General features: G+C 59.0%; 3 protein-coding genes across 3 annotated transcripts; 1 reads left to right on the top strand and 2 right to left on the bottom strand.

Moving 5' to 3' along the window:
- Positions 1-605: 605 nt before the first annotated feature.
- Positions 606-2,061, top strand: LTHEOB_3070 (Nucleoside-diphosphate-sugar epimerase; the record flags this gene model as incomplete). Its single annotated transcript, XM_035511953.1, has 3 exons — positions 606-625; positions 687-1,677; positions 1,756-2,061. The coding sequence occupies 3 exons, from the start codon at positions 606-608 to the stop codon at positions 2,059-2,061; spliced, it is 1,317 nt and encodes a 438-aa protein (XP_035362963.1).
- Positions 2,062-2,339: 278 nt separating this feature from the next.
- Positions 2,340-4,036, bottom strand: LTHEOB_3069 (uncharacterized protein; the record flags this gene model as incomplete). The annotated part of the gene is made up of 2 exons (XM_035511951.1): positions 2,340-3,607; positions 3,655-4,036. The coding sequence occupies 2 exons, from the start codon at positions 4,034-4,036 to the stop codon at positions 2,340-2,342; spliced, it is 1,650 nt and encodes a 549-aa protein (XP_035362962.1).
- Positions 4,037-11,459: 7,423 nt separating this feature from the next.
- Positions 11,460-12,857, bottom strand: LTHEOB_3068 (Vesicle transport protein Got1/SFT2-like protein; the record flags this gene model as incomplete). The annotated part of the gene is made up of 5 exons (XM_035511950.1): positions 11,460-11,612; positions 11,813-11,898; positions 11,960-12,024; positions 12,278-12,404; positions 12,647-12,857. 5 exons carry the CDS (start codon positions 12,855-12,857, stop codon positions 11,460-11,462), a joined length of 642 nt encoding a protein of 213 aa, XP_035362961.1.
- Positions 12,858-14,473: the final 1,616 nt, after the last annotated feature.

The raw sequence follows: 14,473 nt of genomic DNA, 5'->3' as shown, positions 1-14,473 counted from the left end.
TCTTGTTCGGGTGGGAAAAAAAAATCCCAGCAGGATTTGTCGACAACCTCATCGGGACAAGCTAGTGGCTGAAAGCGACGAGATAAATCTTTAAGTGGCTCTCGCCGAGGAGAAGGCGGTATGGCAGGGCCGACGTGCACACCAGGCCGAGACTGTAATAGGCAGGTTCAACCCGTTACCTATAGAAATGGGAGCTGGGAATGGGTCAACAAGCGTGAGGATTTGCATGTGTGCGAGCCGGGTATGTAACGGATTTATGTTTGCAATTATGGAATCCATCCGTTGCCATGAGAGTCGATTGTGCAGTGGTAGCTATGATGATTACCGTTGCTTATTTTTTTTTATATGAAAGAAACCATTTTGGTGTTACTGTAAACTCGTTAAAAAAATCCGAGACAAAGTGGCAGCATGCATAGCTTCTAGTATCCTTTTGTAGGCGCGCTAGAACGTCATATTATCAACGCCGGACGAAAAGCGGCTATTCCTTATGAACTAATTAATAATCCACATCAATGGTTTTCTAACAAATCCTTATATGAGTGTAATTGACTCAGGTTACAGCTTCCATCATTCCATCACATCTTTAGTCTCAATCCCAACCAAAAATGGCCCCCAAAATATTCCTGTATGTACACGCCCATTTCCACAACTTCTGCAACCCCGCAACTAAAACACCATGTGAACAGCACTGGCGCCACGGGCTACATCGGCGGCAGCGTTTTCCATACCCTGTACACCGCGCACCCGGATTGGTCCTACACCGTCCTCTTGCGCACCGTCCCTCCCTCCTTCTCCGACCTCTACCCCGCCGCCACCATCGTCCGCGGCGACTACGACAGCCTCGATGCGCCCGCCACAGCCGCCGCTATCAGCGACGCCGACGTTGTTGTTCACACCGGCAACTCTGACCACGCGCCTTCGTTGCGTGCGCTGCTGCAAGGCCTGAAGAAGGTTGAATTTCTCCACCTCCTCTGCATTCTTCATCATGCCTCTCAATTATCTCATTCTTTCCCGCTTTTTCCTGAAAATAAAAAAAAGCAACAACCACTGACGCCATCCCCCCCGCAGTCCCCACCTCCCCAACCGCCGTCCACCCCGCAAAAACCCACCACCACCAAATACCTCATCCACCTCTCCGGCACCGGCATCCTCTCCGACTACCGCACCTCGGACCCCTCGGCCCCACCACCCGGCACGCTCAACCCGCGCACCTACTCCGACGTCTCGCTCGCCGACAACACGGCCATCTTCCTCCCGCCAAACGACGGTAGCAGCGACTGGATCGACCCGCTGCACGGCGAGACGGAGCGCATCGTGTACGAGGCGTGGCGGCGCGAGGAGGAAGAAGCGACGAAGGAGTCGAAGGCGAACGGAGGCGTGCGCGTCCGCACGGCCATCATGCGGCCGCCGGACATCTACGGGCGCGGGCTGGGCGTTGCGAGGAAGACGAGCGCGTACGTGCCGCTTTACGTGAGGGAGATTCTGCAGGGCGAAGGCGGTGGGGATGGGGATGGGGATGGGGATGGGGAGGGGATCGGCGCGGCGTTTTTCGTCGGCGAGGGGCAGAATATGAGGGGGTGGGTGCATTTGGAGGATCTGATGGGGTTGTATTTGAAGTTGGTGGAGAGGGCGGTGGAGGGGGGATCGGGGGATGGGGCGGCGGCTTGGGGGAGGGAGGTGAGTTTTTTTTTTTTTTTGCCTTTGGCTGCCTGTGCTTGTCCCCGGGACGATTGTTGCTGATTGCTGGTTTTACAGGGATACTACCATGCCACGACGCAGGAGACGACGCAACTTGAGCTTGCCCAGGCGGTTGGCCGGATTTTGTACGAGAAGGGATTGATCAAGGAGAAAGAGCCGAAGCAGGTGCCGCTTGAGCGCGTGGATGGAATGATGCGCTCGTACGGTCTTCCGCTACTCGGACGGTACTTGTTTGCGAGCAATTCGAGAAGCGTTGCGACGAGAGCAAAGGATGTACTTGGCTGGGTGCCTAAAGCACCAAGCATCTGGGATGTGCTGGAGCAAGACGTGGCGGATGCTGTTGAAGCGTTGGGAAGTAAATAACACGCATGAAGTATTGGGGAAATGAAAGGAATATCCAAGCAACTGTAGGGCTCGTAGACGAAATGATTTACGGGTCATTCAAGCCATAGGTCTCCCATAGAGAGCGCTACACTCTTTCTCCGCGGCCAGTCAAAGCAAATATCTCAACATTCATGTAAGCTAACACGCTCTCTTGACAAATCAGTTGTGCCTTCCGAAGTGATACCTCCAGAAATAATTAAGAACCCCTTTCTCCCCCTACAGGCGGCTTGCAAGTCAATCCCTTCCACCACCACCACCTACACTAACTCCCTCACCTGCTCCACCCTCATCCGCGAAACCCAACACCCCTCATGGCCCAGTCCCAACAACACGGCATCCGCCTCCAAATCCATCCGCGCCCAGCGCTCGGCGCCGCGGTAGTCGCCCGCCTCCTGCAGCGCGTACGAGGCGTCGCAGCGGAACCAGGCCTGGACAGGGCTAACGGCGCCGCCTTCGGGGCCACCGAGAAGCTCGTCTACCTGCAGCGCGAGCGCCTCGATTGTTTGTGCGCTAGGGCGGCTGTCGATGGCGGGCGACGGAGTGGGGGTACTGGAGGGGGACCAGGAGGGCTGGCGTAGGATGCGCCACGCGGCCCAGTGGAACGAGGCTTGGAGGCGGCGGGATTCGATGATGAGGCGGGCTGTGTGCGGGATGGCGTCGGGGTTGGCTGTGCTGCTGGCGTTGCTATCGGCGGCGGTGGCGTCCTTGCCCTTTTCGTTCTTGTTATCAGGTGAGACAGCGCCATCTGCGCCGGCGGGTGAAGAAGAAGTGGCAGGAGGAAGTAGCTGGCAGCACAGGTCGCAGTCGCACATCGAGATACCTCTCTCGTCCTCAAGCTTGCGCGCGCGTGCGGCATGCGTGAGCAGAGGGTAGTCGGGGATTGGGGAGTAGGTGAGCAGCTCGCCGCGGGCGATGGCGCGGGCGGAACGGAGGACCAAGCTGCCATAGCGCTCGTCGCGGACGAGGTTGCAGTTCGGAGCGCAAGATGGCCGGACGTGCTTGTGAAGGTGCGCATAGATGCTCGTGTTGTCCTGGTTGCGGGTGCCGGGGGCGTTGGGAAGGTGTACGCCAGGGTCCTGATGCGTGAGCCAGGTCGCGATGATAGCGTGCTCTTTGGTGCTTGAATCCACAACAGCGGGATGGGTTTCCTCGATGTTAGGAAACTTCTTCTTGATGAAGTTTGTGTTGGTGTTGTGGCCCATAGAGTCGTAGAGTGTCTGATCGCTAGCAGAGAGGGTGTCGTACTGAGCGAGGATGACCGTGGGGTCGAGAGGCAAAGGCAGATTGAGCCAAGCAGGCTCACGGTATATGGTGGAGCCCTTTGGAATGTTGACAAGAGCAACCGGGGCGGCGTCATCATCAGGCCTGTGGATGATAGGGTATTCGTTTGTGTGGGCGAGGGACGTGATGGCACGGGCGGTGTCGGTGATGTGGTTTTCAGGCAGAAATTCTACTTCTGCCAGAGTGGGAGGAGGTAGCGCCTTCTGAGAAGACACGAGCAGCTGCAGGTACTGCAAGAAGCGGCCTGTGTTGGTATCAATGGCTTCCGTAAGTTTGAGAACAATGACTTACAGTTCGAACTCTCAGAGGATCTCGCAGAAGCACCTTGCTCTGGAAGAGAGCTTGGAGTCACTGAGGAGAAGCCCTCCTCCCGACACTCCTTCTCCTTCTTACCCTCCTCGGACAGAGCAGCAGCAGCCGCCGCGGCAGCCAACTGTTCCTCCACCCAGACTGCGCAGACGTACGGCGGCGCGTTCATGGTGGTGTGCAGCTCGTCTAGAGCCAACTGGTTGTTGGCCTTCTCGGCCATGTGGTGGTCGTGAGCTTTGCCCAGCATGTCGTTCAGATGGGCCAGGCGCTGTAGAGGCCCTTTGCCGGCATATCCCGGCGCCTGCCAATGGCCGGCTTTCCACTTGCCGCTGAATGGGGCAGGGAAGGTAGTGATAGAAGACATGGTTGGAATAAAGGTGGCGCAAGGGAAGTTTTGGTGGAAGAGTTGGAGTTGGCGGAAGCTGAAGAACAAAGAGTCTGTGTGGGCTATGAAAAGGATCTGGGAAGAAATAGGCAGAAGCAAGCAGCCGTTGGGCCAGGTGGACATCTGTTGCTACGGTGATGTGCGCCTGCTCGCTTTCGAACTGCATGGAAGAGTGATATTGCCGAATCGGGAAGCGACACAATCACTTTCACCCAAAACACCAGACAATCGCATACGGAAGCGGAAAAACTCGCTCGGAGCAAGCAAGATATCTTTAGAAAAGGATGGAAGTATTGTAGCGAGATACGCAGAGCAGTCCACAGCTCACTATCTTCTAATATACAGAACAATTTTCCTCTGTAGGTATGCATAAGGCAGGAAAACTTGTAACCAAAGGGATTCCATGCCGGAGTGGAAGCTGGAGTGCTAAAGCAAATGTTTGCAGTGCATCATTTGTTGCGAGCGACTCCTACGAAAGCCCCATGGGAACAGTTTTCCGTATTCGTGGCGCAATTCCAGCTATCATTGAGAGATATCCTACGACTCAGGAGAACAAACATAGCGCCCTCAGGCGATAATGATCAGACACCGAACATTACAGCAGCGCTTCACCGGAAATCACTATGCGATGAGCGTTTCCACCGGCTTTGGCTTCTTCTCCTCATGAGAACGCCGCCTAATCCCGATGGCTTTGCGGAATCTTCATGGCATGGCTGGAGACACCAGTGTTTGCATGAATTATTGGTAGGGATAGTTTCAGAATACACTTCCGAATGACTTTGTGTAATTAAAAGCCTACATACTCATCTAGACACCTGCCTCAAATGCGCATGTAAGGGAGTCAGTCCGGCGTCTTTGGCGGAAATTGGAAATGCAGAATCCTCCTCACGAATGACCTTGTACGGGCTTCCAATGCTCAGAACCTATAGGATGGTGCGGGGAAGCGCCTTGCATGGACACCACTGACCTCGTTATCTTGAAGTGTCAGCTGAACTCTTGTCGGCATGGTCTTCGCATACTTTGCTTGCCTGCCCGTGGTGTTATTGTTGTCCAAGGCTTATATTAATTTTTGAGTTCTCCACTCGAGCATTGCTTGTCTGATATGGCGCTACAGGCGGGCATCACGATGAAGTCTCGGGTTGACGGGATTGAGTTTGATGGCGATCCTGGAGCACTGCCCCTTGAGGCAAAAGCGTGGTGGTGTGAGGCAGAGGTTCGGCTCGACGGCGTGATGGCGCGTACTCGGAGCGGCAGCACCCACGCGTCCGGACTCAGTCTGACGTGCATCTCTCCTGTCTCACCGCTCATTTGGGGAGCGTCGCATGATGAGGCAGGCTCGCGGCGATGGTTGACCGGTAGGCCAAACGGCGCCGAAACCGATCGTCTGCGCCAAGACTCGACGGGCCGCCGTTGCGGTGGGGAAGCTGCTACGGTACACGCGGTCAGACCGCCTGTCCGTGGTCGGAGATTTGTGTGTGAAGAGCAGCGCTGCGGTGCGCGCTGAGGTGCGCGCTGAGGTGGGGGAGCAGCGCTGCGTGTTGTCGAGCTCACATGGGTGCAACGGCCTCGCTAAGCTTAGGGGAGGCGACACAGAGATGAATCTCGCGGCGCTGAAACACAGATCTCCCGGCCATCTCACACACCCTCTTCATGCGCGAGACAAAGCGATTGTTGAGGGCGGGTGGTCGCACGGCAGCGCAGTGACGTCCGTCCCGCTCCATCTCCACAGCGGAGGTCGACCCTGCCCTCGGGTCGACCCTGGCCCCCGCCTCGTCGCCAGCCCGAAACCCGCCCGACAATGTCTTTCTCTCATTTCGCCGGCGAGACAGCAGCAACCACGCGGGCCCGCTCGGCCAGCAACGCGTGCATGGCGATCGACGATCTGACGTCTGCATCGCCGCGAGGCCGCGCGCGCACAGGCCCGCGCTGGAGCACGCAGCTGTCTGTCCGGCCGCAGGGCACACAGGCTAAAGGGCCGAACCGCAAGAAGATCCGCACAAGCCCCAGTTGCGTAGTTTGAGGCCCAGCGCCAGCCCGCCCAATCGCCGCGCCCCAAGCTTTTGCCTCGCCTGCCCGTCGACGCGGTGCGCGTCTGCCATGCACGCTGGCCAGCCGGAACTAGCTATTGACGCTTCTAGCGCGCAGACTTCCGTCGCCCGCTAATCGCCCTGATGACCGTACACCGCTGCTTTCGACGTCCATCCAACGCGCCTGACTGGCCATTGTGACTCGTTCCCAGCCGCCCGCTACCTGGGACCCGTTCCCTCCACCGCCTGTTGCACGCCAGACGCCCTGCCATGCGGTTTTGACGTCGGCGCCGCCGAGCTAGCGACCCCGCTGCTGCGAACGGGCCCCTCGTATCTACCGCGGCGCAGAAAGCTTGGGACGACTATCGCGCCTCCTCCACCGCGCGACGCGACTCTGTTGGGCCCGGCAAAAGGCCGGCCAGCAACTCCATCATCGTGTCCCATCTCCGGCCTTCTCCGTCCAATACGCGATCCTTCCTTGCTGATGCGTGAGCTGTTGCTCCTCCAACCTTGCCTTCCAACACCAGGCCAAGAAACGACGTGTGTTGGTACGGGCGGACTTTGCCGCTCGAGGAAAGCAAGAATTCGAGTGGATTCTATGATGGTGAATCACAGAATCCCATCATATGGCCATTTCGATGCGCCACTTGGCCGATGCCGAGTTCTGCCGGCGCCTCCGTCACCTGCACGAGACGAGCGCCCTGTTGGGCTGTCACAGTCAGTCACAGTCAGCCTGGGGTCCAACTGACCCACCCGCGTTCGACGGAACAAAATGAAAGCGAAAGGCGGGAGGCGCGCCTGTGCCTGTGTACCCTTCGTCCCCCTACTTGCATCTACGTGACCCGGGCGCAAGCGGAGAGACGAGAGACGCACCCAAGCATTTTGCCCTTGCCAAAGCGCCGACCACACCCTCAGCTCGCAAGTTTGGAACAGAGGAAACTTTGCCGGTGTCGATCGGGGAGCAACTGATTGCGTGTTTGCTCTCTGCTCCTCCCCCCGAAAAAGTGAACTGATGAGAGCACCACTATCGTCAGCAGAGAGGGCTGGACGATCACAAACCCCAGTCCTCTCGCTTCTAAGCATCACCGCCTTGTTCACCAGGCGGCTCCGTAACGCGGAAGATTTCCCGTTCGCGACAGATCTATTTTCCCTGCCGCGGCGCGGCTTTTGGCCACGCCTCCTCCCCCCCACCACCACCACCCAGTCGCCGAGCCTACCGTTTTAGTGCACCTGGTCTGCAGCCACCCGGGCAGCGCGGCCAAGGCGAGCGAAAGGCCCCTCCCCAAAATAATTCCGGCGCGTCTAGCAAGCGGGTCTAGCCCTCGGCGAAGGTGCCGCGCCTTGTTGCTCGCAAGAACCAAGAAAGCAATACCACCAGCAAGAGGGAAATAAACGACGAGGGAGGGACAATCCCGGGGCTATTCCCGAGTCATGGGTTGCGCGCGCGCGCGTCGATGGTGGCGAAGCTGCTCCTGCGAGCAACGAGCACGCATGCACACACACACACACACCAGCGGTAAAACATATTTGATAGTCTAACATCTCTTCTGGATAGCACACTTCGTCATCCCTCGGTCGCAAGCCACCCACCTGAAGCGTCAGCAAAGTGTCGGAAAAGAGTAACGTCTCGAGCTTATCGGGACTCTTTTCAGCTGTGCCTCGTGTTTTCCTTTTTCTTTCTGATATCCGAAGGAAGGATGGGGAGGATCAAAGGGACTAGGCTTGAATTTTGTTTCACTAGCCAGCTAGAGCGGCCTGCGCAATCCGGTTTACCATTTCAGCCCCGCGCGGCACTTCTGTCAAACGAACCACCACGCCGAAAGTGGTAGTGATGGCAGAGATGCCTGGTGGGTGGTGGCGCCGTCGTGATGTACAGACATGAGTCAGTCGGGCGTGGGGTGAGGTTCGAGGGCAGAAAACGTCCGGCGTCTTCTCCTAAAAGGTATCGATCGACGTTATACAGGAGCTCGTGCGGATTAGCAAAGGACCGGGCGACGAAAATCACCCGGAGGAGGGTGGCTGGTGGTGATGATGGTCCGGCCGCTTCTCCGCCCCAAAGAGCGATCGAGATTTGCTACTCCTCCCGCCGACAAGATTTGCTAGCGGAATCGCAAAGGTACGATGGGATGGAAAAGTGTGTGCGGTTTACTTTACTGTTCCCTTAGCGCAGCTGCGCGCGCGGGTTGGGCGCTGCGCGTGTGCCGTACCTTTCCCGCGGCTGGACGGTCGAAAACGGTTAAGGAGCTTCGTCGTCAGTTCTTTTTCCCTTCGCCGAGCCAGCCTTGCGCAACGTGCGCGTGCCGCAGCCTGGTCGGAAAGGACTGCCTGCAAGGATGGTCCCTCTCTCCGCCGTGTGTGAACCCCAGTAGGTATCGTGTTGGTCCTGCTCGCTCGCTCTTCCCATTCATGCTGCGCAGATGCGCAAGGAGATTACCTTTCGGTTTGTCAAACCGTAATTTGTCTGCCGGATGTCTGCACAGACAGGTCATGCTGCCATACCTCCGCTCCCGGCCCCACGGGGCACGTCTGCCGGCGCCTCTTTTTTTTTTTTTTTCGCAGGTGGTTTTCTGCTACTTCATAATACACAGCGTCGTACTACTCTTGCTTCGGATCGCCGAATGTGACACCAGACCAGACCAGACCCGCAGGCAAACTTGACTCATGCAGGTTGCAGGCATCAACTGCGCAATGACGGAGCCGAGACTGGGGTTGGGAGCATGGGGGTGGGATATATCATCCCGATACTTTTGTGCTTAGCACAAACACTAATCGCCCGGGGTGGGTGTGTGTGCGAGCGCGTGTGTGCCCATGAGCATCGAGGGCGGAGCCGCTCCCCTTCCCTGGCCGAAAGGCAATCTCGCGAGAGACGTGCTTTGACACATCTCGCGTCAGGAGGCAGGAGCTTAGTGATGATGAATATGATGGGTGTGTGAGGCGGCAGAGGAAAATAGGTGGACAAGGAAGGGCACGTGGAATCCGCCACTACCACCGTCACCATCACTAACCATCCCGTTAGTGGTGAGAAAGTGGATTAGAAAGCCTCATGTTCCTACACAGCCTTGCTTTATTGCTCTTTGACTCAATAATCAGTTCGGGTTCGTTTAGCGCAGGATCCTCTTATTTTTGTTTTTTCTTTTCTGTATGCGGTGGCGCTTGCTCACTGCTGCTGGGTTTTTCCCCTTTTCTTTGCTATTGCCCGTCAGCCTGGAAAGTGCTGACTGTGCTGTGCGTGAGAGTGTGGAGTGAGGATCCCTACATTGCTTTTGGGGTTGGCTGTCTGTTTTTTTTTTTGCTTTCTCTATGACGGCAGCCGCGCGCGGCGCCTCAAGCGCCGCCGCCGCCGCCGCCGCTCACGATGGGAGGGGTCCAGAGTCAGCACCCTAAGCTGTGTGTACTTTCTGCTACGCGGGGTGAATCAGGAGAGAACTCCGGTGGACGCTCAGCTGAGGGTGTGGGTGGGTAACGGTCATCTACGGTGGTCGAGCGAAGACGCGCCGACGCGTCGGGCGCGACTTTTTTCTTTGTGCGCGCGTGTGTCGTTGTGTAAGTGTGTAGTGAGAGTGTGTGCGTCGCGCTCAAGCCGCGGTCAGCCCATGCGCGCGGATTGCGGATGCGGGGAACATGGGGGGTGGGTGCTGGGCCGGGCAAGGGCAGCAATACGCGAGGCGCAGCGCCCCCTGGTCGCAAGAGCGAGCGAGCGAGCGAGCGAGCGAGCGAGCAGAATGCGCCCGGCCCAGACAGATGTCGAGCAAAGGTGTTCTCGTGTGGTATGTAGATTGCTGCCGGCTACCGCCGCTGCTGCCGGCGCCCTGGAGGTGGGGAGCGTGTAGGGATTGGCCCGGAGGTGTAGGGGAGGGGTGTGCGCATGAGAGCTGCTGGCGTGGGCGGCCCTGGGATTGGACGGATTGCCGGGCGGGTCGACGGGGATTGGATGGGTGCGTGCATGCACCGAACACCCCCTGTCTGGCTTCTTTTGGCCTTGGCTGGGTGTGTGTGGGCGCCGTCCATCACAGCCTGTTTGAGGAGCAGCGAGGCGAGCCACCATGGGATCTCCGGTTGCTGAGAGGCCCGCGTCGATGTATGTGTCTCCTGTCTTAGGCGGCACGCCGGGCGCTAGGTGAGTCTCGAGATCAGATCAAAGGGCCCGCCGACGCGACGGCGCTGATCGCAGTTTGCTGGTGCTGCAGGCCTTTCTTCGGACCCTCCTCTCAGGCGTTGTTGAAGATCCACGATGCCTTCCTTCTTGGGCTACCTTGCTCTGTCGAAGCGCTAGAACAGACCTGACAAGGATATCCGCTTGTTTCTTCATGTGCCCCTCCGCGGCCCGACCGCCAGCGCCGCAGGGATATGCTCTTCGCGAGAAGCGCCCGTCCAGTGGCTTCTCTGCTCCACCGAGCGTCAGGGTTCGGGCGTGGCAAGGGTCTAGGCTTGTAGGGGGGATGGGCATGACTGAGAGTGAGCCATGGTGGTAGAGGATGGGTGCTATATGGAAGTATCATGGATAGTGCGTCGTACCACGCTCCAGCCGGTGCCCTCCGAGCTGACAAGGCTGAGATGATACTTTATCACTTCTTATTGGCAACGTGCTCGACATCGAATGCGAGAGGCGCAAGCCCACAAGCCCTGTCACAGCCCTCTATTGCAAGCCACAGCACGGGATACGGGCTTGTTTGCCTTCTCGTAATGTAGTCAGTGTGCATAATATTGAGAGGATTGACTTTTCATCAAATAGTGAAATCGGCATTTTCTCGTATGCGCAGTCGCGGCCAGGCATCCGCCAAGTCCATGCGGATCAAGGCTTCAACTCCGAGTGGGCGTACCATGCGACTGACCCAGTTCTAGCTTTTGATCGAGCCGGAGCGAGTTTGAAACGACGTCCAAGCGACGCCGCCGGGATTACTACGCTGGCCACAAGGACACGACCCTGGGATGTATCGCTAATCGTGCAAACGACACTGGTTGGCCCGGTTTGCGAGGCCGGCCGAAGTGTAGCATCCGCAACGCAGGTCGCTGTTGTTTGCATTAGTATATGTAGGAACTCGTGCTGGATGATTGGCCGAGAGTGAGACTAGAGCGTGGGTGAGTAAGCAACAAAGGCGCATATGATAAATTCCCTAAGCAACCTAGGCTGCTTTGAACAGTGGTGGCAGGCTCCGGGCGACGGAGGTAACAGGTGGCTTCTTCCTCAGCCAAAATCTTACACTGCAAAATCTGGACCTGATGACCCGGATGTAGCGTCGCGGCTCGTTCGGAAGGCGTTAAGTGCATGGCATTTGGGCCCCTCCGCGTATGCGGTTGCGCGGTGGCACACCAAGAGACGCGTATATACGCGTCATATCTATGTAGGTAAACAAGTAGCAATACGAAGCGGCAAATTAATCGTTCATCCATGCAGCAACTCGGTTGCCGCCAAACCGAGCGGCGAAGCGCAAGCCGGACGATCCCATCGGAAAATAAGAGACGAGATACCACAGCAGGCAAACCAGCTGCACGATCGACGAGATGAGCGTGAGGATGGTGGAGTGTAGCTGTATCAGTCAATCACGCGCTCCGGAACTTAACACGAGCAATCGCATGTGGCGGCTAGCGTGGGGGAGGGGGGCGGTGGTAGTGGAGGTGGAAGTGGTGGTGGTGTAGGTGGAGGCTGCAGAGGCTGTGACAGGGGGTCGACGGGTAGGAAAGCAGGTTTATCGATTGCAGGGGTGACAGGACAGGGAATCTGACTTACCCCAAGCGAAAAGTACAGCGTCAGTGCGATGCTGCCAAAGTAGGTGGCAGTGAAGGGCAAGCGAGGCCCGGAGGTAAGATGTTGCACTGGGAACTTTTGGTCAGCGCCTGATAAGATGGCGGCCCAAAGAGGCAGAGGCTGGCTTACCATACTGCATTGGGCCCATCATGACCGCCCAGGAAGCTAAGAAGAGCACGGAGCCCATGGTCCACCTGAGGAAAGAAGATCGAGCGTTAGCTGCTGCGGAACCCTGCAGGACTGCCAGCTGATATGATTGGAACAGGGCTCGAGGGAAGTTGAGATTAGGTAGCGACATCTGCAGTGCACCGCAGGTCGCACCCGCATGATCGCTGGTTGGGTGGGACGATGTCTCGGAAGGGGAACGTGGCTCACGACGGCCCTGATGTAAGAGACGTCGCCATGCCTGTCAAAATGCATGAAAGCGGGCCCTCAATACGAACTTACAGGATAGCAAACTTCCTAGGCTTCAGCAGGAAGACGCCGGTGGGCATCAGGGCGAAGCAGACGACAAACATAGCAGCGGCGGCCAGGTTCAGGCCGCCAAAGATGAGCATTCGATCCCATCGGCTCACTGTGGCCAGAACGCGTCAGCAAGTGCCTGAAGACTCGTTTCTCGCGCGCTTTTTCGGAGTGGCAGAGGTCGCACCCGCTCATGCAACCCTGACGCACGCATACAAGTGCAATACGCAGGAACTGCACCCTCTCACCCAGATCTGCCCGGCGCAGGGTGCAGCAGTGCTGATTCCCGGACGGCTGGGCGGAGGACAGGCGGCAGGACGGGGCAACGCAGGCAGCAGGGCGGACTAGACTTACGGGCAAGCCATCCCTCCTCCTCCTCTCGACGCGTCGGGGCGGGCAGCGGCGCTCCCGGGCCCTCGTGGGTCGGCAGCCTCACGTAACCACCGCCGCCAAAAGGGTTGAGGCGGGACCAGAGCGGTGTCTGCGCAGTGCTCACGGGCAGGTCAGGATCGCGCCGGCTCCACCCGAGCGAGTTCATGGAGTCGCGAAAGTTCTGTGACGCCATGGTTGCGGTGTGCAGAATCAAGCCGCTGGAGCCGTTGGATCGAGCACCAGAACGGCAGCGGCGGGAGCTTGGCTGGGAGCAGCTTCCCCAAGCGTGCAACCCGATCGGCGGGACTCGTATAGAAGAGGGCCGACGAGCCTGCGGGTGTGTCTCGCGGCGGGCTGGTCGCGGCGAAGAGGGCTAGCGCGGGCGGGAGGCGGCGAATATCGCGCTGATTGCGTGCAGATGATCTCCGCGATTGCGCTTGGGAGGGCGAGAGGTTGAGTATCCAGTGACCAGGGTGTCTGGCAGGGTCTCAGACAGCGAGGAGACGTGTGATTCGATCGGGGTGCAACTCGGCTGGGGCAGCAACGGGCTGTCAAGGACGACGGCGGCGGGGCGGCGTGCGCGCTGGCGGGAGCGTGGCGCGGGCGCTGATTGGGCGGCGGGCGGCGGTGAGAGAGGCTGCGGGAGGGTGTGGTGGGAAGGGAGAGAGGGAGCTCTTTGAAGCTGCGCTCGCGATGTCTGCGGCTTGGGCCGATCGGCGCAGGTTTGGGCTTAGGCGCGTGTCTCACTCTGTGGCTGCGACGCGCTGGGGGGGCGCGCACTGCCGCGATAGCAGCCCGCCGCGCCGGGCGGCAGCTTGCGCGCACCGTGAGTCACTTGCGCGGTGCCTTCATCATAGCATCATCCGCGGCGGTGATCTGAGACTGCCCGCTCCGTGACCATCCACCACCCTAGACAGCGCAAGAGGGGGTGTGGCTGCGGGCGGCGGGCAGCAGCGCGAAGCCATATAACTGCCGCGCGCCCCTCGGGCCAATCCTCGCGCCTGTAGTCGTACCCCAGTGCCTCGATCTCGGTGAACGCTGCTTTCCTGTTGCGCATTCCTCGCCGCCGCGACCAGCATCCCCCACCGCCAAATCTGGTAGCCTAAGCCCCCCGCGGCCAGTCGCTGCGCGAGCCTCATCCCACCACGCCTGACCGCCTCGACGTCGGCCGCCCAACTCGAATTCCGGCGCTCTCGGCGGGCGACGTGAATTTACTCCTGTCAGCAAGACTGCACGCCCGAAGCCGGCCGTCCGTGTGCCCGCTCGGAAAGGCGACCCGTCAGCTTAATAAAGACCGCCTAGCACCCTCGCACCAGCGAGGCCCGGCTGGAGATCCTCAACTGAGCAGCGCCCGGGGACCCCGCCATCGTCACTTTTCACGTCCCACAGGCACCGCGCCGAACGGCCTATCCACCGCCACCCGAGGCGACGGCAACAGAGGGCATTGAGCCGCTGTCCGCCCGCCCACGACGCGCTTGCCCGCACGAGCAAGCGCTGCACCCGCGCCTCCAAGCCGCACGCTTCCGACGGCTTCGCCGCTCGACACCGCTCCTCTTCTCCCCTCTTCTCCCTCGACTCGCTCCAAGGCTCGACGCCTCGTCGCAGGTGAGTTCTCCCCACCCCCATCAGGTCGCGCCATCCACAGCCCTCAGCCTTAGCACTCCCAGCGCATGAAGGTTTCCACCTTGTGCGACTGCGTCTTCTGCTGTTGTGCCCGCTTTGGGACGGTTCAGACGGTGGTCCCCGCCGCTGTCGCTGCTTTTCTGCGCTGCTGAGCCATTGTCTCATTGTGCGGCGCGCGCCACCGCC

This window comes from Lasiodiplodia theobromae (genome assembly GCF_012971845.1).
Source record: "Lasiodiplodia theobromae strain AM2As chromosome Unknown scaffold_8, whole genome shotgun sequence".
Lineage (NCBI taxonomy): Eukaryota > Fungi > Ascomycota > Dothideomycetes > Botryosphaeriales > Botryosphaeriaceae > Lasiodiplodia > Lasiodiplodia theobromae.
Note: the sequence above shows the minus strand (reverse complement) of the source record. Positions and strands in the feature narration are given on the sequence as shown.